Source organism: Hipposideros armiger, unplaced genomic scaffold, assembly GCF_001890085.2.
Source record: "Hipposideros armiger isolate ML-2016 unplaced genomic scaffold, ASM189008v1 scaffold_40, whole genome shotgun sequence".
In the NCBI taxonomy this organism is placed as follows: domain Eukaryota; kingdom Metazoa; phylum Chordata; class Mammalia; order Chiroptera; family Hipposideridae; genus Hipposideros; species Hipposideros armiger.
Genome location: NW_017731390.1, coordinates 4,383,873 through 4,405,094, shown reverse-complemented (window position 1 = coordinate 4,405,094; position 21,222 = coordinate 4,383,873). Strand labels below are relative to the sequence as shown.

The 21,222-nt window shown below is 55.7% G+C and overlaps 1 protein-coding gene across 3 annotated transcripts; it reads left to right on the top strand.

Annotated features, from left to right (window-relative positions):
• The first annotated feature begins 10,602 nt into the window (after positions 1-10,602).
• On the top strand, positions 10,603-14,746 carry NEUROD2 (neuronal differentiation 2). Of its 3 annotated transcripts, none has more exons than XM_019638474.1 (2): positions 10,603-10,857; positions 11,976-14,746. In XM_019638474.1, exon 2 carries the CDS (start codon positions 11,981-11,983, stop codon positions 13,127-13,129), a length of 1,149 nt encoding a protein of 382 aa, XP_019494019.1. In that variant the 5' UTR covers positions 10,603-10,857; positions 11,976-11,980; the 3' UTR covers positions 13,130-14,746. The 3 variants fall into 3 exon arrangements, with proteins under 3 accessions (XP_019494019.1, XP_019494020.1, XP_019494018.1); XM_019638475.1 differs by lacking the exon at positions 10,603-10,857 and adding an exon at positions 11,084-11,488; XM_019638473.1 differs by lacking the exon at positions 10,603-10,857 and having other exon boundaries at positions 11,847-14,746.
• The last annotated feature ends 6,476 nt before the right edge of the window (positions 14,747-21,222 follow it).

Sequence of the window (21,222 nt, the reverse complement as noted above, 5' to 3'; positions counted from 1 at the left end):
GCCCCGCTCCCCCCACTCTGGTAGCCATGTCCTTCCCTAGCCTGCTTCTTGGGACAGAAGGAAAAGTTTCCACCACACTCCAGCTCCTGGAGCCCCCACCCCTCAAGAATTAAGTTCTCCCCACAGTCTAAATGAAATCCCATTAATTTCTTCTCTTGTTCTCTAGTCAGCAGGGGATGCCATGACCCTTTCCTGCCCCACCCCCCAGCAGAGTGGGGAAACATCAGAGGCCCTGGACTCTGCTGTCACACAGGCTAGATGTGAGTTTGGACTTACTACATCCCCCCTGTGTGCCCACAGCAACTTAGTGTCCCTCTTTGGCCCTTGGGTTCCCCAGCTCTAGAAGCTACCTCCTGGGTTGTTGTGAGGGTTGAAGGCGACACTGCCCATAAAGTTCTTAGCGCAGAGCCTAGCTCTCAGCAGGTGCTGAGGACATGGAGGTGGAAAGAGGTGGGAGAGTGTAGTGAAAAAAAAACCCAGATTCTAGAGCTGGACTGTCTGGGTTCAAATCCCACTCCATTACTCCCAGCTGACTGTCCTTGGGCTTAACCTTCCTGTGTCCCTGTTTCTCCATCCTTAAAATGGGGGTAAAAGAATCTATGGCATTGGGTGGTTCTCCAGCTAAATAAATGTTCACCAGAATTCATAGTATTTTTAGTTGCTATTACTATTGTCTGTCCCCACTAGAGTACCGATACCATTTACGCTTTGCCCCATCCAGGGGCTTGATGATGGCAGAAGGTTGGAGGGTGAGCAGAACCAGACTAGACACCCTGATATTGGAGATCCTGGCTCATGGCAGGCCTGCAGCCTCCACGTCCTCCGTGTTCTCACCTCTGGCATTCCCTATACTCTGGTTTGAGCAAAACCATTCGAGTCAATGTTCCTGCAAAGCAGCCAGCCCCCTCCCTGTGCCCAGGTTCCTGACTACCTCCTGGAAATAAAGCAGGGTCCCGGGGGCCCACTCAAGCCCAGGACTGCTCTGCCAGGGTGCCAGCTGGTGCCCACAGGGGCGGGGCAGCGATTTGATCATGTGGAAAGGGAAAGCTGGAGGCATCCCCACCCTTGGTGGTCCCCACCAGAGAGAGACAAGACTGGGGCACCCAGGATATCCTAGAAACTTCCATCCCCTGGAGACTGTCAGGGGAGAGAGCAAAGCTTGGCTTGTCCAGTGCCTCAGTTTACTCAGCAATCCCAGAGGTGGAGTCTTCATTTTTGTCTCTCTGGGACCCCAAAGGCCTTGGCCTTGGCCTTGGCCTTGGCCTCTCAAAGCTCCTTGCCCTCTTTCCTTTCTTAAAGAAACCGAGCTCAGCCTCATCCTCCGCGCCTGGATTGTCTCCTTAGAAGCCACCCAGAAGGACACTTAGCCGCGGAAAGCAGGTGAAAAGCCAACCCCACGCTGAAGACCGCCTCTGCAGGGTGTGGGGCTGTATCTCCAAGCTCGCCCAGGGCGCTGGCCCCGTTGGAGTCGCCCAGCGTTCCCTGCCCATGTCCCTTCCCGCCGCCACTGGCCCTTTAAGAGCTTCTCCGCGCGCTGCCGTCCCGGATCAGCCAGAGAGACCATTAAAATTTTATGCAGAATGAAAATGGGCCAGGTCTCCAGCTTCCTCGCTCCCATCCAATGATTTATTACTCGCAAATACCACAGAACTAATTAGTATAGTAATTAATTAATACGCATTTGCATATTTGCATGTGCAATTAGTGCAGTGGAGTGATTACTGGGAGAATGAGGGGCCCCGGATTGTCAGATGTGAGGGGGAAGTGGCCTGGAAAAGAGTTAGTGGGAATGAACTTTGTAGGGAGCGCGAAGGCGGGGAGGGAGGGGAGATGAGCGTAAGCCGGGCGAGGGCTCCCGGGCGCGGGGGGCGCCTGGCCCGGGCGCAGAACTGCCGTGCGGGGAGCGCCAGGCCTGGGCCAGCCCCCGGCCACCGGACGCTGGTCCGGGGTCGCGGCCCCTGGGCCCCTGCCCTGACCGCGGCCCCGCCCCGCCCCCGCCGCGTGGCACGGCTCCAAGCGCGCGTCTGATTGTTATGCATTGTGTTTCTTGTTGCGAGCGGAGCCGGGCGGAATGGGGCTGGCACAAGCTGTTTCCCTGCCACGCGGTGGTGGCACCTTAAAGGGGCAGTGTCCTCTTCCAGCCGCCGCCGGTCGGTCCCTGTCATCCCAGACACCACTTCCGAGCCGTCCGCTGGACCCCTTTCCAAGAGGCTACCGGCGGCCCAAGTTGGGCTCGAGGCGAGAGGGCACGCGTGGTGGCGGGCCTGGAGATGGCGCGGCCCCAGGGGGCGGGGGGCACGTGCCGAGGGAGCCCGGCGGGCAGGAAGTCAGGCTGCCAGCGGGGCTAGGGCGGCTGGGTCGCGCCGGGCTCTGTGCCAGGTGCACGGCGGGGGTGGTGAGAAGAGAACCCAGAGAAAGCCAGGAGGAGAAGGACAAGGAGGAGAAGGAGTGAGTGGCAGAAGCCCACTGGGTGCCAGGTGTTTTCTCATAGGACGCCGCTTCGCTTCTAATTCTTACAAAGATTCTGTGAGGTAGGGCTCCTTATTCCCATCTTACAGACAGAAGAACAGAACCGTGTGGCAGGCGGCTAGTGATCAAGTGCTAAAGCTGAGGTTCCAGCTGGCACAATGTGGTGTCAAGGACCCGAGGAGAAGGCCACATTTCCTCGGGGGACATTAGGAGGGCTTCCTGGTAGAGGAAACATCTCACTGAGTCTGCAATGTCGAGGAGAGCACCTTCTGAAGGATCTGAGGGAAGAAAGATGCAAGGCACAGAAACCCCATGTTTAATGTGACTGCCCCTCCCTGTGTATAGGGGGAGCCCCCAACCCATCCATCAGTAGAACCTCAGAGATTCAGGCCAGGTCACTGGCTCCCATGACTTGGGGGTCTGGACAGAGGGAAAACCCTGGGCACCAGTCCTACCCAGGGCATGCTCCTTCCCTCACTATTGCAGAGTGTGCTGGTCCCGCGGTGTGGAGAGCATGGGAGTTTGGAGAAAGGAACACAGTTTGTAATAATGAATAAAAAAATAGACTCAAGAGTCAGAGCTTGGTTCAAATCAGACTCTGCCACTTACTAGCTGTATGACCTTGGCCTTAACCTTAACCTCAACTTCTCTGTGCTTCAATGTCCTTGTCTCTAAGTGGAGGAAATAGAAATCCCACCTCCAAGGTAGTAGTGAGAATGAAGTAAGATGATGGGTGTGAAGCCCAGAGCCTGGCACAGATAATGCTCACCGATGTCATTATTATGGATTATATATTATGTTACTACAGAAAGCTGTGAGGCCCCAGGGCAGGAGGACCCCCATCTGGAAGTTGGGGTCCTAATGTCTAGTCCCAGCTATGTTACTTACTGTGTGACACCAGGCAAGTCACTTCCCTTCTCTGTGCAGTGGTTTCCTTATCTGTAGAGTAGGGCATTCATCCCTGATGCTACCACCACTAGATTGTTCCCTTTCCTCCCTGTCCCTACCCTGACCCCTCAGGGTAGTGAAGCAGGTAAGTAATGGCTAAGTCTCATTCACACTGTCCTGGGCTCCAGTCTCCCAGGGGCTGAGCCAAGAGGTCTCTGGTTAAATTGTGACCAGAGACCTGCCCTGGCCATCCCCTCCATGTACACTGGCTGTCCCCTCCATGTACACTGCCCCCTATAGCCCTTTGGGGCTGTCCTTCTATGAGCACCAGCAACACTGCAGCTGTGGGTCATCTGTGCCCAGTCCCAGGTGACCCCTGCACCCATGCCAGGCTCAAGGGAAGCATCAGAGAACTGTCCAGTATCAGGCCCCCAGAAGTGCCCAACCCAGATCCCTAGCTCTGATTTCCAGGGAAGGAAACTAGAAAATGCCAAGGTCACAGGGAAGTGCACAGCAGAGCCACCCAGAGAAAGGAGCCCAGGACACACACCTGTCCTGTGCTCTTCCCACTGTTCTGCCCTGCCCTATCAGGTGCCCACTAGCTCCCATCCATCAGGATGTAACCTGAGTGCACTTCATAACCGACTGTCCTTTCAGTCCTCCCATCAGTGCTGAGGGAGATGAGCAGGTGGGCAGGTGGCACTGTTCCCATTTTACAGATGAGGAAGCAGAGGGTCACGTGATTTGACCAAGGTTGCAGCCCTGCTAAGTCTGGCACTCTTTTGGCCACCCTGAGCTCCCTCTTGGTCTGATTGCCTTCCTGTGTGGACCCTTGGGAGGGGCAGGAGCAAGGGCAGGACATCCCGACTGCTCACTCGGAAAACTGAGAAGAAAGGCAGAACAAAGATATGGTGATGAACAGAGCTCCAGGAGCAAAGATTTTTTAAAAATAAAGTTGGTCAGGAGCTTGAGACAAAATCAGACATATCTGGACAGGGCTGTGGACTGAGGCTAACAGATCCCTTCTCCTGTGTTTTGCACAAATTTCAGTCTGGGGAGGTGGACTTGGATGGGGGGGGGGAGGGAGATGTCACAGAGCTCTGTTAGCTCCTTTAACACTTCATGACAGCCTTAGCAATCAGGCCCATTTTACAGAAGGAAAGCCTGACTTTCACACCAGTGCCAGGGTTACGGAGAAGGCTGATGGCAGACGAGGGGCTTCCTGTGGGTGGATACCCTGCCCTGGTGGCAGCCTTTCATTTCTGGGGTAGAACTGGCACTTCCTTCAACAGTGGCAGGACAGGCTTTTGGTGCCACAACCACTTGTTGAGGACATTCTGTGTGTCAGGCTCTGGGCCCACTTCCTGCCTTCCAGGAATGCGCTGTCAGGTAGAAAAGACCCATGAGTCAAAGGTCATTGCCTGTGCCTCTGCAGAGGCGTGCAAAGGAGTGGCATCTAATCCAGAGAGACTTCCTGGAGGAGGTGATACTTAAACTTAAAAAGGGAGAGGGTGCAGCTCAGGCAGAGGGGATAGTCTGAGCACAGGCTCATGGACACGAGGCTTGTGAAAGCAGAAGCAGTTTAGAGCAGCTGAGGAGCAGAGATCAAGACAGAATGAGAGTTGGGCAGCAGCCAGATCAAGAGTGTTCCTAAGGAGCACGGCCTGATCCTAAAGGTGACAGGGAGCCATTGATGAGCAGCCTTGATCCTGTGTGGGACTAGAGGAACTGGGGTCAGTGGGAAGTCAGGATTTCCCAGAGGAGGGTGTTGGGCCAGGCCCATAAAACAGAGGGGTTCTGAGATATTAGTGGCTTTGGGGAGTAGCATCAGCAAAGAAGAAAAGGCAGCGGGAGTGGGACTCAGCCAGGTGTACCTGAACCTCATCTCCCTTCCCCTCAGGGAGTTCATTTATCCCATGCAGGGTAGGTATGGGTGGGGTAGGAAGGAGAGGGGCTCTGAGCCTGCTGAGAGGTATGAGGCTCAAGCAGGGGTGACTCCAGCTGGGCAGAAACACTCCCAGGCTCAGCCTCCATGCCCCAGGGCCACTTTGGGGGGAATCTGTGATACTCCATTTAAGTCCATCTCCCCAGACTGAAATTTGTGAAAAAGACAGGAGGGCTCTGGTTTAGGAGACCCTTACTGCTTTAGGAGATTCTCTAGAGAAAGGCTCCAGTACTTCAAACTCTCTAAGCCAGCCAGGCATTAATGGCAACAAGAATTTATTGAGCACCAACTCAATATAGCCTGTGTGAAGCACTGGACTACTGAGATATAAAATAAGTAGCCATCACAGTCAAGTCAGGGAGACAGATGGGTAAATGAATCCTCCTAACAGAGGGTGGTAAGTACTGAAGCCTCCCTGCCTGGGGAGGTCAGGGAAGGCTCCCAGGAGGAGGTGTCCATCCAGGAGCCATTTGACAAAAGGGAGACTCAGGGACCAGCATCCATCAGGGAAGGAACTCTTATCAGAAAAAAATGGGGCTCAGAAGCCAGAAGTCAAAGGTTATGGGGCAAAGGTCACTCTACTTTTGGAGCAAAGGAACAACCATGTGGGGGCTGGCTTTGCTGGAGGATGGCCAGACTCCTCCATCACCCTTTGTCCTGGGCTGAGGGGAAAGGGTCAAAGGTGCAGCAAGGGTCTGACTGAGGACTCTCAGCATCACCCCTTGCTCCATGGGCTTTTGCCTACCCATCTTTGGATGGGGCCTAGACCCAGAGTGGGAGCCCAGGGCACAGGCAAAGGAACTCGAGGAGAATCCTGGTAGTGTGCTGGGGGTCAGGACAGGAGGTCAGCACAGAGGAGGGGGGCTACACCTCACTGGTTCTCCCCTTCCCCCTCCCCCATGGCACCACAAGGCACGCAGCCGCATATCACCCGTGCCAGCCCTCACCTCCCGGCAACGTCGCCGCATTCTCAGCCACGCCATCTGGCGTGCCCGCCGCTCCCCAGAACACTGCGGCGGGTGGGGGGAGGGGGCAGCGGGGCAGGTGCCCACCCCAGAGCCAGGAAGAAGAGGCAGGTCCCCCTCCCCCAAGGTCCTTTAGGACTTGAGGTGGGGCAGGGGGCTGGGGAAGGGGGTGGCAGGTGCTCTTATGCTTCAGGAGGAAGCTTCAAGCATCCCTAACTGATGGAACAGGCGCCGTCTGGGCAGTGCCAGCCTGCCCCCTCCCCTTCCTCCTCCCCCAGCACAGCTAATGCCAGGAGCACAGGCCCTCAGAGGATCTCCAAATTCCTGCCTTTCCCCTCAAATCAGAGGTGGGGGTGAGAACAGGTTGCCCCGCCTGACGTTCCCGCCCTCATTCTCCACCTGCCTGCCCACCTCAGCCTGGGAGACCCCAGCAGATGGATTTATGGCTGTGGCCAGGGAATGGATACCTGGCTTCTAATCCACCTGCTCCCCACGGCTTGGCACTTTGGTGGGAAATAAAGTCTGCTCCAGCACACTTGCCCCCACCCGTCTTATTTGGGGCATGGTGGTGGTGGCGTCTGGCTAGGTGTCCTTCTGGGGGTCAGAATGGAGCGGAGTCTTTACAGATTTATGCGGGTATGTATTTATTTTGGTGAAGTATGGAGTGTAATGAGAGCAGTTTTATAGAACATGCATCCTGTCCCCTGAGCAAGATTCCCCTAGACTGCTCAGGAATGACCTGTCCCCTCCCTCTCTCTCTGCTCCACGCTGTCAGCCCCCCTCACCTCCCTGCCCCCTGCAGGACCTAAGCCTGCACAAAATGGCTGCCACCCCTCTGAGGCAGCCATTTTAGGTGCCCAGACTGTGGCCTCCCTTGGGATGGGGCTATGTCTCCATGGGAACCTCAGACCCTCAGCTCCTAGCTCCCTCCATGGGGGTGGGCAGCAGAAATGGGAGTCTTCCAGGCCTGGCCGAGGTGTTCACTATTCCCCTTTTCCTCTCAGAGACCCAGAGGGGACGAGGCCCCTCACCAACTCCCTTCCCCCAATGCCAGGGGGAGTAACAGATGGCATCTCTGGGTGTCCTTCTCCTTCCGTCTCCTTCCTTCCATTTCTGGCTGTTTCTGTCTCTCTGTCACTGCATCTCTGCATCTCTGGGTGTACAGAGGAGCATGTATGTCCCTGTATGTTCATGCTTGTTTGTGTGTATGTGGACACATGTGTGTTGTACCTCTTTCAAGCCTATGTCTAAGGCGGGCCCATCCCACACCGCCCTCTGTTCCAATTTTCTCCTGTTTTTTTTATTGTATCTTCTAAAAAAAAGTTGAAATGTGTCGAGTGAGAAAAACTTGTTCCATTTTTTCAAAGGAAGAAAAGACAGGGGCAGGAAACAGACTGAAAGGGATGAAGTTCCCTGTATTCCCAGGTACGCCCCCACCCCCACCCCACAGGCCTCCTTCTTTGGGGGGCTCACGGAGGCTTCTCAGACCCACAGAGCTGAGGTCATTCTTGACAGGAGGCAGGAGAGGGATGCAAGGACCTGTCAAGGACCTGAGCAAGATTCTGCCTCCTGCCTCCAACCTGGAGCTGATAGGGGCCTGTGAGGCTTAACCCAGCCCTCAGTGTCCAAGGAGAGGGCAGGGGATATCTTTCTACCCCAAAGAAGCATTCATTCAATTACTCATCCACTCATTCACCCACTGATTCAACAAAAACTCAGTTTCTATATAGACAAAGCATTCTGAATGTATGTGTGTGTGTGTGTGTGTGTGTGTGTGTGTGTGTGTGTGTGTAGGGTACGTTTATGAAATTAATATTGTTGATCATGTTACAGTTTACAAGGTGCTTTAATAAAAATGAGAGCTGGGGGAGGAGGGATCTTAGAAGAGGGTAAATGGAGTCAAATATATGGTGATGGAAGGAGAACTGACTCTGGGTGGTGAACACACAAGATGATATATAGATGATGTATTACAGGATTGTACACTTGAAACCTATGAATTTTACTAACCATTGTCACCCCAATAATTTTTAATTAAAAAATATGAGAACGGACATTTCCTGAAGGCTCATTATATTGCTGGCCCTGTGCTAAACTCATTACATGTAGTATCCCATTTAGTACTAACAACAGCTCTATGAGGTATGGCAATAATTATCCCCATTTTACAGATGGGGAAATCAAGACTGGAAGATGTTATGTAAGTCGGGTTGGCTAGGAATCAGAGCCCAAAGCATGTGCAGGTAACCAAACTGCCATACAACTGCTGACGGGAGGGGGGGGGGCTCAAGAAGGGCCACATGTCAGGATTGAAGACTCCACTCTCAGTAAAGGGACAGTAAAGCCCTTGAAACTGTGTCCAAAATCGGACAAGGGCCTGCCTGGTGTACCTGAGTCTCTGCCCCACCTGAGGCCTCTCTTTCTGCCATGACCAGGAGTCCCCAGACCATTTGCCCTAGGCAGGATTCTACCTCCTCAGACCCAGGACCCACCATCAGCTTCTCATGCTTGGAGACCTCTGAAGCAGATTGTGGGGCTGTAGAAGGAACACTGGACTGGGGTTCTGCTCTCCACTTGTGTGTCCTGGACAAGTCAGTTTCCCTCTGTGGGCCTCTGTGAAAGGGGGAATTGGGACTGTTCTTTCTGAGGCTCCTTTTGGTTCCTGCCAAGAGCCTCAGACAGCTCCATCTCCCCTCTCCAAGGTTTCCTTAGCCATAGTGTGTGCCTCTATTTAGAACCGAATTGGTTCTACCAAGCATCAGATCAGCGTCTTACCAGCCCAAGACCCCCTCTGGAGGTTCCCAGAGGGAGTAAACTATATCTGTACAGATTGAGGGTGAAGTCCCCGTCTTTGTACCCCACAGTACTTGGCACATGGTTGACATCAAAGTGTGTGTGCTTAAGGTATAACTGAAGTTGTCTGTGCATAGATAGGGTGGGGAGGGACAGGAAATATGGGTCTGAAACACACAGATGCCTGAATCAGGGTATGGGCAAGGGTCTCTCTACACCTGGCTGTGATTACCTGCTCACACACATGTATCTGAATAGGGGTGTGTATCCATTTACTGTGCCACAGAATGAGGAACAGGTGTGTGTGTGTGTGTGTGTGTGTGTATTGTGTGTGTGTGTCTGCGTATGTCTAAAGCTACCGCCCTCAACCTATGCCATTTGCATCTGTGTCTGGCCCAGTGAGAGGGTTGAAAGGTGAGCTGTAAGATAAAACAGCAGTTTCCTACCTTCTTTATCAAGACACCTGTCTGACCCACCTCCCCTTGGTCACTTCAGGACTGCTGGAGTTGGCTTCAATATTTCTTTTCTTTTCTTTTCTTTTCTTTTTTTTTTTTTGCAAGGGGAGGAGAATGCTTGGTCTCCTCCAGGAACTTTAGGCAATTCTCAGCCCCTTATCCCCTCAAATAAGCGAATCAGAAGTCCAGGAGAGAAAGGTGTTGGTGGGATGGTCACTTGTCTAGCAGGGGGAGGGGATGTTGGCAGGAGAGGACTGAGAGGTTTCAGGGTTAGGAAACCATACTGAGACCCTCTCTCCCACCCCCAGATGGTGGGTGCAGAGGCTTATCCCAGGGGTTCCCCACCCCAACATTCATAGGCCCCCAAACACACAAGGAAACCTCTCCCATCAGCTGACTCCACAGATATACACACATGTCCCCACAGACACACACGCCCATGCAGAGGCACAGACATCCAGGCAAGTCTTTCCTTTTCTCTGTCTTTCCCTTGGTTTGAATTTCGTTCAGCCACATATGCTGTGTGTGCGTGAGGGTGGGTGGGGGAGGGGCAGACAGGGATGAGGAATGGCATGGTGCCAACATCTACCTATGGGGCTTGGGCCAGGGATGCCCCCCACGCCTACCCTGGGAGGGGGCCTCAGCGGTCCTTTTGTGGCCTCAGGGATCCTCATGGAGGGTGGGGGAAAGCATAGAGGTCCTTTTCCAGACCCCAGGGTCTCGTCCCTGACCCACCTTTGGGGGCCTGTAAGAGGAAAAATGGACAGAGCAGGACCCTGGAGGGAACGTAGACTTTGGGGCCAAACCAAAACCCCAATTTCTAGCCTTGCTACCCCCTTGTTCCTATGTGGGGAGCTCTATATCCACGGGGGGCAACTCCTCCCACTTCCCTCTCAATCCCTGCTTTCTCAATCCCTGCTTTCCCTGCGTTGGGCGGGGAAGGGAGGGAGGCAGAGATATTTATTTATTTTCTTTATTTATTTAATTTTTTTTTTTTGGAGTAGAGAGTGACAGATGGCGGCGGGTCCCGGGGGAGCCGGCTCTCCCCCAATGCAGACGCATGCCAATCACCGTCTCTCATGTGATAGCTGCTGCCCGTGACGTGCCAAGCCCATATGGCCTGGCATAGAGGCTGGTACCCCGCCTGGTAGAGATGCCACACTCGCTCCGCGGTTCGCATGGCGCTCTGAAGACGCCGGCGCCCGCCGCCTTGAGGAGCCGCTGCCCCCGCTCCCTGAAGATGGGGGAACAATGAAATAAGCGAGAAGATTCCTCTTCACCCCCCTCTCTCTCTTGCCCCCCTCCCCCCTCCCCTCCCCTCTCCCCTTGACTCCTCTCCGAGGTAAGTTGTCCGAAAGAAAGCTAGATCGGACCCGCCGGTTGGGGGGGCGGGGAGCTGCTGCTTCGGCCGACAGGAGGGTCCCCAAATTCCCCCTTCCTGGGAGATGCCCCCTCATGGGGTGGGCATCGGAGGCGCCCCGGGTTTCCTCTCCCCTAGGAGCTGCAGCTCAGGGGGCTGCGGAGGGAGGCGTCTCTGCCTGCGATGGGTTGGGGGGGAGCAGGATCATGGGGGGGGGCGTGAAGAAGCTGAGATGGGACCTCCCCATGGTTGTCCTGGAAGAACCTGCGACCTTTCCCATCATCAAAAAAAGAGAGAAGCAAACAAACAAATTTGTATTTTCCCCCATCAATCCCGAAATACAACGAGATCTGAAGAACAGTGTGGGAGGGAGGCAGTTTGAAGCCAGGAAGGGGGTCCCTGACCGCAGAGGAGACGGATGGGACTTGATTCTCTCAGTCTCCTCCCCACGCCCGGGTTCCTCAGTCCTCGCCGCCCGGAGCCGGAGCCGGGAGCTGGGGACACAAGGCTAGAGGAGACGATCCTCCCGCCTCTGGAACTGGGGCTGCGGGGGTGGGGGCCGAGCTGAGGGCGGCGCGCGGCCAAGTTGCAAATTGGATTAGGGAGCGTGGGGGTGAGAGCCACGGGAGGGGTGGGGAGCGGGGCCGAGGGGCCGGGGCCGCCAGAGCCGCCAAGCGGGGCAGCTGTCCCCACCCGCGGCCGCCCAACCTTCCTCCACCGCCGGGAGAGAAGAGGCTTTCAGGGCGAACGCGCCACCTCCCCCGGCGAAGATATCTGTCCCCTAAAACCCCTTCTCGGTCCCTGTCCTGACCGGGAGAAAACCCAAACGCAGGGAGCGGCCCCTCATTCAGGCGCTGGGCGGAGTCGGGGCCCAGCGCTCGGGAAAGGGCCTGGGCCGAGATCCCGGGCGGACCCGCGGGCTGGCTGGGGCTGGGGCGGGTCTGGGCGGGGCAGGCGGAGGAGGTGGGCACCCAGGGCCCCCTAGTAAGGAACCCGCACGGGACTTGGGGGGTGGAGGTGGGTTGGGGGAGGCGACATGACCCCAGCGCGCCCCTCACTCTATGCTCTGTCTCCCCTTCCCGCCCTCCGGGCGCCTTCAGGCACCATGCTGACCCGCCTGTTCAGCGAGCCTGGTCTCCTCTCGGACGTGCCCAAGTTCGCCAGCTGGGGCGACGGCGACGACGACGAGCCGAGGAGCGACAAGGGCGACGCGCCGCCGCCGCCTCCGCCTCCGCCGGGACCGGGGGCTTCAGGGCCCGCCCGGGCCGCCAAGCCAATCCCTCTCCGAGCAGACGAGGTGCCGGAGGCCGCGCTGGCTGAGGTCAAGGAGGAAGGCGAGCTGGGGGGCGAGGAGGAAGAGGAAGAGGAGGAGGAGGAAGGGCTGGATGAGGCAGAGGGTGAGCGGCCCAAGAAGCGCGGGCCTAAGAAGCGCAAGATGACCAAGGCGCGCCTGGAGCGCTCCAAGCTGCGGCGGCAGAAGGCGAACGCACGGGAGCGTAACCGCATGCACGACCTGAACGCGGCGCTGGACAATCTGCGGAAGGTGGTGCCCTGCTACTCCAAGACACAGAAGCTGTCCAAGATCGAGACGCTGCGCCTAGCCAAGAACTACATCTGGGCTCTCTCGGAGATCCTGCGCTCGGGCAAGCGGCCCGACCTGGTGTCCTACGTGCAGACGCTGTGCAAAGGTCTGTCGCAGCCCACCACCAACCTGGTGGCGGGCTGCCTGCAGCTCAACTCGCGCAACTTCCTCACCGAGCAGGGCGCTGACGGCACGGGCCGCTTCCACGGTTCCGGAGGCCCGTTCGCCATGCACCCCTACCCGTACCCGTGCTCGCGCCTGGCGGGCGCACAGTGCCAGGCGGCGGGCGGCCTGGGCGGAGGCGCGGCGCACGCCCTGCGGACCCACGGCTACTGCGCCGCCTACGAGACGCTGTATGCGGCGGCAGGCGGCGGCGGCGCGAGCCCGGACTACAACAGCTCCGAGTACGAGGGCCCGCTTAGCCCCCCGCTCTGTCTCAATGGCAACTTCTCGCTCAAGCAGGACTCGTCGCCCGACCACGAGAAGAGCTACCATTACTCTATGCACTACTCAGCGCTGCCCGGCTCACGGCCCACGGGCCACGGGCTGGTCTTCGGCTCGTCCGCGGTGCGCGGGGGCGTCCACTCCGAGAATCTCTTGTCTTACGATATGCACCTTCACCACGACCGGGGCCCCATGTACGAGGAGCTCAACGCGTTTTTCCATAATTGAGACCTCGCGCCCGCCCCTTTCTTTTTCTTTTGCCTTTGCCCGCACCTCTGTCCCCTGCCCTCCGAGCGCAGGGGCACCCCAACCTACCCTGGCGCTGGGCGCGGGGTGCGGGCCGCGGGTTCCGCCGCTCTCCTGGGCAGCGCGGTCCTTTTACCTGTGGGTGGCCCGTCCCAGGGGCCTTTCTTCCCCCAGGAGACTCGCCTTTTCTCTCCCCAAGGGGTTCCCTCCTCCCCTTTCCCAGGGAGTACTTCTCCAGGGACCCTTCTTCCGGCATTCCCTGGAGACCCCCACCCCAATTCCCAATCCCTACACTTAGGTTTCCTTCCCCCCTTCCCCCTGCAGGCCCAGAGGCGTTGGTAAGGGGGCAGCTGAGCTGTGGGATAGTTTCCCTCATTATTATATTATTATTATTATTATTAATTTATTTTAAATCAGACACCGAGCTGCTGAGGCAGAAAGGAGCCGGGCGTCCCTCTTTCCTGAAGAGGGCAGAAGTCAGGGTGCCCAAGCCTGAACCTTGAACGCCCTCACCCCCAACCCCTAGTCTCAGCGTTTTGTGATTTTAATTTTGGCGGGAGGAAATGTGGATTGAGAGGAAAGAGAGAAGCCAAGACAATTTGTAACTAGAATCCGTTTTTCCCTTTTTTAAACAAACAAACATACAAAAAAAAAAAAGCAAATAGGCGACGGAGGCTGAACGCAGAGTCCAGATCGGAGAGAAAACGCAGTAAGAACTTTTAGAAGCAATAAAAGGCTAAAAAAAAAATTACTACTACCAATAATAAAAAGACACAAATATCTATGCAAGGAGGTTCTGACTGAGCCTAGCGGCCCGGCCCGGCCCCGGGATGCCCCTCCTGGCCCGCGGGCCGCGCCGCCCAAGCGCGGATTTGTGCACTTTGGTGAAGTGGGGGCCGGCGTCGCCCCCTCCTCCTCCCCAGGTTCTTACAATCAGTGACTCGGAGATTTGGGGCCCCAGTGCCACTGCCCTCACCCGCCCCATCCCCGTTGTGCGTCATGCTGTTTTTTAAAAACCTGTTTCCAAATTTGTATGGAATGGCAAACTGTTGGGGGGGGTCGGTTTGGGGAGGGAGGGTTTGCATGAGAGACACACACACGCACAGCACACCGCACGCACACGCAGGCCCGGCGCGGGCGGCCAGGGGCAGGAGGAGGAGAGCTCGCCGGACCCCCTCCCCGCAGGCACCTCTATCCCTTCCCGTGGTGAGGGTGGAGACCGAGATCTGGGGGCAGCCCCTCCCTTGCCCGGCTGTGCCCCTGCAGGAGTCAGACACCCGGCGATTTCCGGTGGCTTGGAGAAGGGGTTTTGTCCGAGTTGTCCTCTTGGCTCAGGCTGGCAGGTGGGCAGGGAGAGGGCAAAAGAAGAACCTCTCCCCACCGGAGGCAGGAGATCAGGCATCCAAACACACGATGCAAAAATGCAAACCCACAGGCGACACACCCACACACTCACCCACACGCTCACACGCAATTTTACCTTCCTCTTCTAGCGAAGATGAAACTCCCGTCGGACACCGGAAGTGCATTGCGTGTTTCTGTTCAGTTTAATGACGATTAATAAATATTTATGTAAATGAGATGCAAAGCCGGACCCGATTTCTCACGGTGGCCTCATTTCATTCGGGGGATTGAGCTGGGGCTCCGAGCGGGTGATGGAGACAGAGTCAAGTGACTATGCAGAGGCCAGGTAGAGGGACCCTGGACATTACTGGGTGGGATTCCCACCCTATAAACCCCTTCATATCCACCCGCTGGGCACCCAAACAGCTACACTCACTGCCCCTCCCAGACCTTACACATACACACACGCCCCCAGCACAAAGCATTGCACTAATCTCCTTACACTCTTTCAGTTCCCAAACATGCACATGCACCTCCATTGAAAACAAAATATCTTTTCATTAATGAAAAATGACCAAGTTGGGAGCAGCTGGTCATTTTTCTAATCCTCTGCACATTGTTGCAAAAAAACTAAATGAGCAGAGATAAGGAGACAACTATTTGAGCCAGCAAGAACATTTTAAAATAAAATAATTATAAGGTCATGAGGACAAAACATTAATGGAGGAAGTCTTTTCAGTCTTAAATTTGTGCTTCAGTGGACTCAGGGGAATGGGTCATTTTTAGCGTCAGGAATGTTGAAACTTGTAAGGGTGTTGCTGAGGTTAAAGGAACACCCCAGAGCTCTATGAGGATGCCTGAGCCTAGGCACCCACCCAACCATGAGCTTTCCCTGCCAGGGCAGTGGGAACGCCCCTGGTCCACACCAGGACAGCCTCCTTCCTGCCAGGTGAGGCTCTGCACAGAGGGAAGCCCTCAACCTCCAAAGGCTGAGAAAGGGCTGGTGGAGGAGCCTGTCCTGCCCAAGCCACTTCCCCATCTCAGACAAGGTAGCCTCACCATTCTCTTTGTCGGAGCCTCGGGGCAGAAACATTTCTGAATTGACTTCCTGAAAGGACCTCCCCCCCTCACTCACATACACATATCAGTGCCCATTGAACTCCTGGAATATTTGGAGAGGGAGCTAAATCCTAAAGATCCCCATCCCAAAGCCTGAACACACTTAGGAGTACTGGGCTGTTTCTAATGCTGTTTACTTAAATTATTGTGTGTGTTGGTTTTTTTTTTAAGCCACTGTTGAGCATTTTAAGGCTGAAATGGGGTTGTAGTGTTAGGTTTGAGACTTTAAGACCAGGCGTGCTTTTAAAGATTGGCTCCAAAATCCCCAATTGAGAGCGCCCTGACAAAAAGTGGGAAAAAGAAAGATAGCTGAAGAAGGAAGCCCTAAATGCAAATGAGTGGATCTGATTACACTGTCTGACCTTCAGCTTGGCGGCCCTCCTAGATGACCACCTCCAAAACCCCTCAGTCTCCCGTAGAAACTATGCCCTCCCTGCTCTCCACCTCAGGACAGCAGCCGGCTGAGAGGTGACAGAACCGGGAGCTGTCCGATTCTGGGTGCTGACTCGTGCAGCCTCGCGCCTTCCCTCCGGAGAGGGACCTGCGCGTGTCTGGCCCCGGGGAGTGCAGCACAGCGTGAGGCCCTTCTCAATGCCCGGCCGGAATTCTGGGCGGAATTCTCCCGCATTTCCCGGAGAATTGCACAGGAATTCTTTCAAAAATTCTCTGCCTTCTTTGGAATTTTCATAAGATAGCCTCTCTAGAGAGATTAAGAACTGGGCCCTTCATCCCTCGAACCCACCCCTGTCGGTGGTCTAAAGGGGTCTTGTAGACCTCTTAATCACACCTATTCTTGGGAGAAAGGAGTTAACCCACCTTTCTTCTTCCCCACTTCTTGCGTGGAGTATGGAGCAAGGAGCACATCCCAGACCCAAATCTGAAGGAGTCTGGTCTGCTCATGGCATGGGGCAAGGCCTGGCACGGGCAATTGGAGAGAGAAGCAACTCGGCACCCGTTTCAAGACCTGAGTCTTAACCTGCCCTGAGAGCAACGTTAATTGGGCTTCTCTCCCACTCAGCCGGTTTTCCAGAACCCGCTCTGACGTCCCGGCTGGGCAGCATCCAGGTGGCTTAGGGCTGGATGCAAAAGACCCCTCCATCTATCTCCCCTGTCCAGACCACAGACTCCTAATCTAAGGCTTGCTCTTCAGGCTACTCCACGCGGCTCAATTCTGTTTTTAAAGCCTGATTCTGGCCCCTTTTGAAGGACATTGACGACTCTTGGGCCACTGCATCTGTGGTCGCCTCAGGCGGGCGTGGGCATCTGGGCCCCTTTTGGGTTGAGGATCCGGAGTGCCTTGGCTTTTTGTGAATCTGTCCACAGGAGCTGCCTTTTTCCCAATTCCTGACCCTTCTCCCATACTCCCTGCACTCTGGCTGCGCTCTATCCTCCCATCATCCTCCTCCTTCCCTGGTGAGATGGTGAGATGAGCAGGAGAAGAAGATGTGCACAGACACGAGGCCCCAAACTCCCCCTCGCAGGTCTTTTTCTCCCTCTTGCTCTCCCGTTCGCATTCACACACAGGGAGAAGCTCCAGGAACAGAAGGAGGTGTGGGGGAGTAGGGGGAGGAGAATGCACAACTGGGCCAGAGTGGCGGGAGGGAGAGTGCAAGGGAGAGAAGTCGCAGAGAGGACACCCTCCTTGCCCCAGCCTGAGCAGTGGGGGTCTCTAAGGACGCACCAGCGGCTCTGTTCCAACCCTTGGGCTGCTGAACCCAATGGCTGGAGCCTGGGTCAATCAGGAGGGTGTCTTTCACTTGATTTTCCCACCCGCATCCAAAGTCCAGTATTTGGAAATGACAGGGAAAAAAGAGATGTCTGAATGCAGGCCATTTTTCCATCAGGAGGAAAGGAAGGAAAAGCCTTTGCTGCTTCTCCCATCTCCGTTTAACCCCATTCCAGCCGCGATCTGGATGGTAAGCCCCTGACCCCAAGTGACTCTCCAATGAACTCCCATCTCTGATTTCATCACCCAGAAGAACAGCCCAATTAACCACTGAGCACGATCCAGGGAAACTGAGCCCCATTGGAGTCAGCAGCAGGAAAGTCCTCACACTCCCTGGACTGCAATGGGTTGTGTTGTTTTTCTCTTTTTCCCTTTGATGGGAAAGTCCACAAGCCTGTGGGTGCAAGGATCTCCCATAATGGTCAGAGATTTCTTTCCCTCTTGGGTGACCGTTGTTTCCTCCTCTTCCGCAGAATCTGTAACCCAAAGTTGCCTGCTCCTTGGAGGAATCTGTTGATTTGAGGGGACACTGAAACTGAAGGATAAGGATAGATGCCACAGTTTAGTTCTCCAGGAAAGAAAGAGATATGCAGGCCAGGGCTGATCAGCCTTGGCCTCGATCTCCACTCTCAGGTCCCTCGTGTGACAATAGGGGGTCAGCCCAGGACTCCACACTTGACCTGCTCCTATGTGCTCAAAGGAGAAAGCTTCTTTTTTCGAAATGTGGGAGGGGGCAGAAAGACCTTGGCTGTCATAAAAGGCTTCCCAGTTCACAGCCCAGGACACTGTCACTTTTCTTTCTTTAGGGTTGGGGACACTCAGGCACTGGCCACAGGCCTAGAGGGGAATTGATGACCTGGACTCTGAGAAACCTTGAAAATCTGCTCCTTTTCCAAATCCTGAAGCGGCTTCTGTCTCACATCTTTAAAAATTTTGGACAATTTTCCTGGTGAGAAATGGTAGGAAAGGGCGCAGACACTTCCGGAAGGCCGTTCTGCTCTCTGAAACTTTCTCTATCCTAGGGCACTGGGATAAGAGCACCCTGCTCTCCCGGGAGTGTCAGCACAGAAAGCCCGGGACCAGAGCCGGGCTCACAAGAAGGAGGGTGAAGGGTTGAGGGGAGAGGGGGCGGAATGCTAGGCACTGGGGAGCTCGGCTCCTCAGTGTGGGGAGGAGAATCTGGGTCAGAGGGGAAAGGGTGAGGGGCCCCCTTGACACTGGCTGTGCCAAGGGAACTGGGGCACTGCGCTGGGTGGAGAAATTGCCCAGATGTACTCCCGGGTGCGGCTCTGGCGCTGCCAACTCGCCTGACCGCTCCAGCGCAGGAGCGCAGCGCTGTCTCCCCTGGCAGACTAGGGTTGCCGGTTCCATACGCGGAGTGTGTGCCTGGTGTTCGGTTATTCGAACTTAGCTCTCAGCCTCGCTCCACCTCTGTCTGCGTCTCATTCCTCTTTTCGGAATTAATTGCATTAGGAACGGGTCTTTCCGGAGCGCTTCCGCCTCCCGCCCCAGGCTGCCCTGGCCAGGAGGCCAAGGCTGCGAGGTCAGGTCCCGCCAGGACGGAGGGAGCCCCCAAGTCCCTTTGGGGACCCGCATGCCAGTTCCTACCCTCAGCCAAGTCTTCGCCAAGGGCACAGCTGGGCGGGGTCTGGGCAGTCCGCCCGGCTTGGGACATCTGTTCTCGCCAGAGTCGCATTAAAGGCGAGGGATGGGGGTGGGGGCTCAGAACCAGCCCCTCAATCCCGAGCCGTTGCCTGCTTTCTCGACCGCAGGCGGGGGCAGCAGGGGACACTGCACTCGAATAGGTTTTTCTTTCCCTTTGGGAAAAGTGAGAGAATCGGTGTGGGGCAAGTGGGGTTTTCTCTCTTGCCTTCATCTCTCTCACTCCCCAATCAGATGCCACATGGGGCCTCACTCCTGGAGGGCAACAGGGTACTTTGGCCCCACGGGAGCTGTTTGGGAGCCCCCGAAGGCGCAGCGCCTGGGTCATGCGGAGGCTGCGGGCCCGCCAAATGTGGAACAGAACCCGCTTGCAGCGAACTCGCGCTTGTCTTTGCTCCAAAGCCAAAGCCAGGGCGCCGCGCAGGGGGAGAGTTAAAAACAACTCAATTAAAACATCGAAAACATTTTGGTTTATATTGAGGGGAGGGCGGTGCTTTTTAAAAAAAAATATGAGAGGAACCACAAAGCCCCTAAGCAAAACCAAACCCAAATCCTTAACTACTGATCATTTTGTAGAAAAAGAAACAAATCTCTCAGACACTTCTCCCTCGGTGCTGCCACTAAACAGCTCCCCAAGCCCGGCGCCTGGACACCCCTTCCCCACCCCAGCGCCCTGGCGCCGAGCCCAGGTCGCCCCCTGCCCACCCTTCGCTCGCGCGTTGGTGCCAGTCTGTGCCACTCAGCCGGTGCCCGGTGCCCGGTGCCAGGCGCAGGGGGAAGGCGGGGAGGAGCCGAGGCTCCAGCTTAAATTCCATGGCATCTGTTCATTATTATACAGTGAGGATTTTTATATGGACAGCTAAATTAAAGACAGATTTTTGCCAGAATTGCAGATCCCATAAAAATGATGACACAGGATGGGGGCTTTTTCTTTTAAAAAAAGAAAGAAACATGAAAAAACTCAACCCACAATGCAAACCCCTCTGTGCCCCTCTCCTCCGACACTGGCGAGTTTCTTTGCCCCCTTTGCCCGCCTCTTCTTCTACCAGCAGGGCCGCCCAGGGAGAACCAACCCCCAGCGGCTCTTCATGCCCAGCCTGCTCACAGATGCCCAGTGACCAACCAGCTTGCTTCCACAGCCGCTGGGGCAGAAGAGGCAGCATGGCCAGGTCAGGTGTGGCGGGGGTCAGGATGGCAACTGGAGCTGGGAGGGAGCTGCAGAAAGGGTCAGGGTTCAGGTGGCTGGACCTTTACACATCCCTCATTCAAAGGGTAGGCTGCGTTTTTTTGGCTGGTTGCCAAGGCTTGAGGTAGCCGGTGAGGACCAGGCATGTGGGGTTCTCCATTCTAGGGCACTGGACAGCACCCACTTTCCCCTCTAGTGAAGAGGGTGATACAAGGATTGGGCACAATTTGCCCAGGAGCGGGAGTTCTGGAATTTCGAATTTCAGGGATTCTAGAACGCTGGAAACTGAGCCTTGGTGGTATTCTAGAACTTGCAGGAATTCTGGGTCCCGAGTGGGGGAGCAGACCTTCCAGGCTTCAGCGGTTCTGGCTGCAACGAGGCAAAGGTGAAGTTCAGGGGTGATGTTGTGGGGCCTTGGGGGTAGGCTGTAAAAGTCTGGACGGACCACGAGAAGAGGATGGAAGGAGTGAGAGCCACTCTGGGGGTTCAGACATGTCTCCCCGAAATTAGGGACAGCCTTCTTTATTTTTCTTTCATGAAATTATTTTTCCAGGGAAGAAAAATAAATATCTGTGGTGTTCTGTGTCCTCCAGACAACTGCTCAGTGTCTGTGTCTGTCTGTAACTCTGTCTGTGTGGCTGTCTGCTTATCTCCCTCAGATTCGGAGCTGACAGAATTCATATCAGAAGAGTGAACGCAGGGACATCTGTGTGCGGAATGACTGTGCCTACTCGAACCTGCCAATCGCTCCTGGCACGCGCTGGGTAACAAATGCCTGTTACCTCGGAATGCTGGCGGGTGGGGGTGGGGTGGAGGAGAGCGCCTGGCACCACCCCTGCTGCCAAGCCCTGCCAAGCCCCACTCCTGCCCTCAGCCCCCTTCCCCGAGGTGGGGGTCCACGGAATTGGATTGTTCATTAATTAGCCATGATTAGGAAATTTGGGTGTCTCTCAACCGGGTCGACCCGGTATCCTCGGCCTCCGGAATCTCGATGCCCACTCCCCTCCTGCCCTCCCTCCTGGTTTTCCGGATTAACTC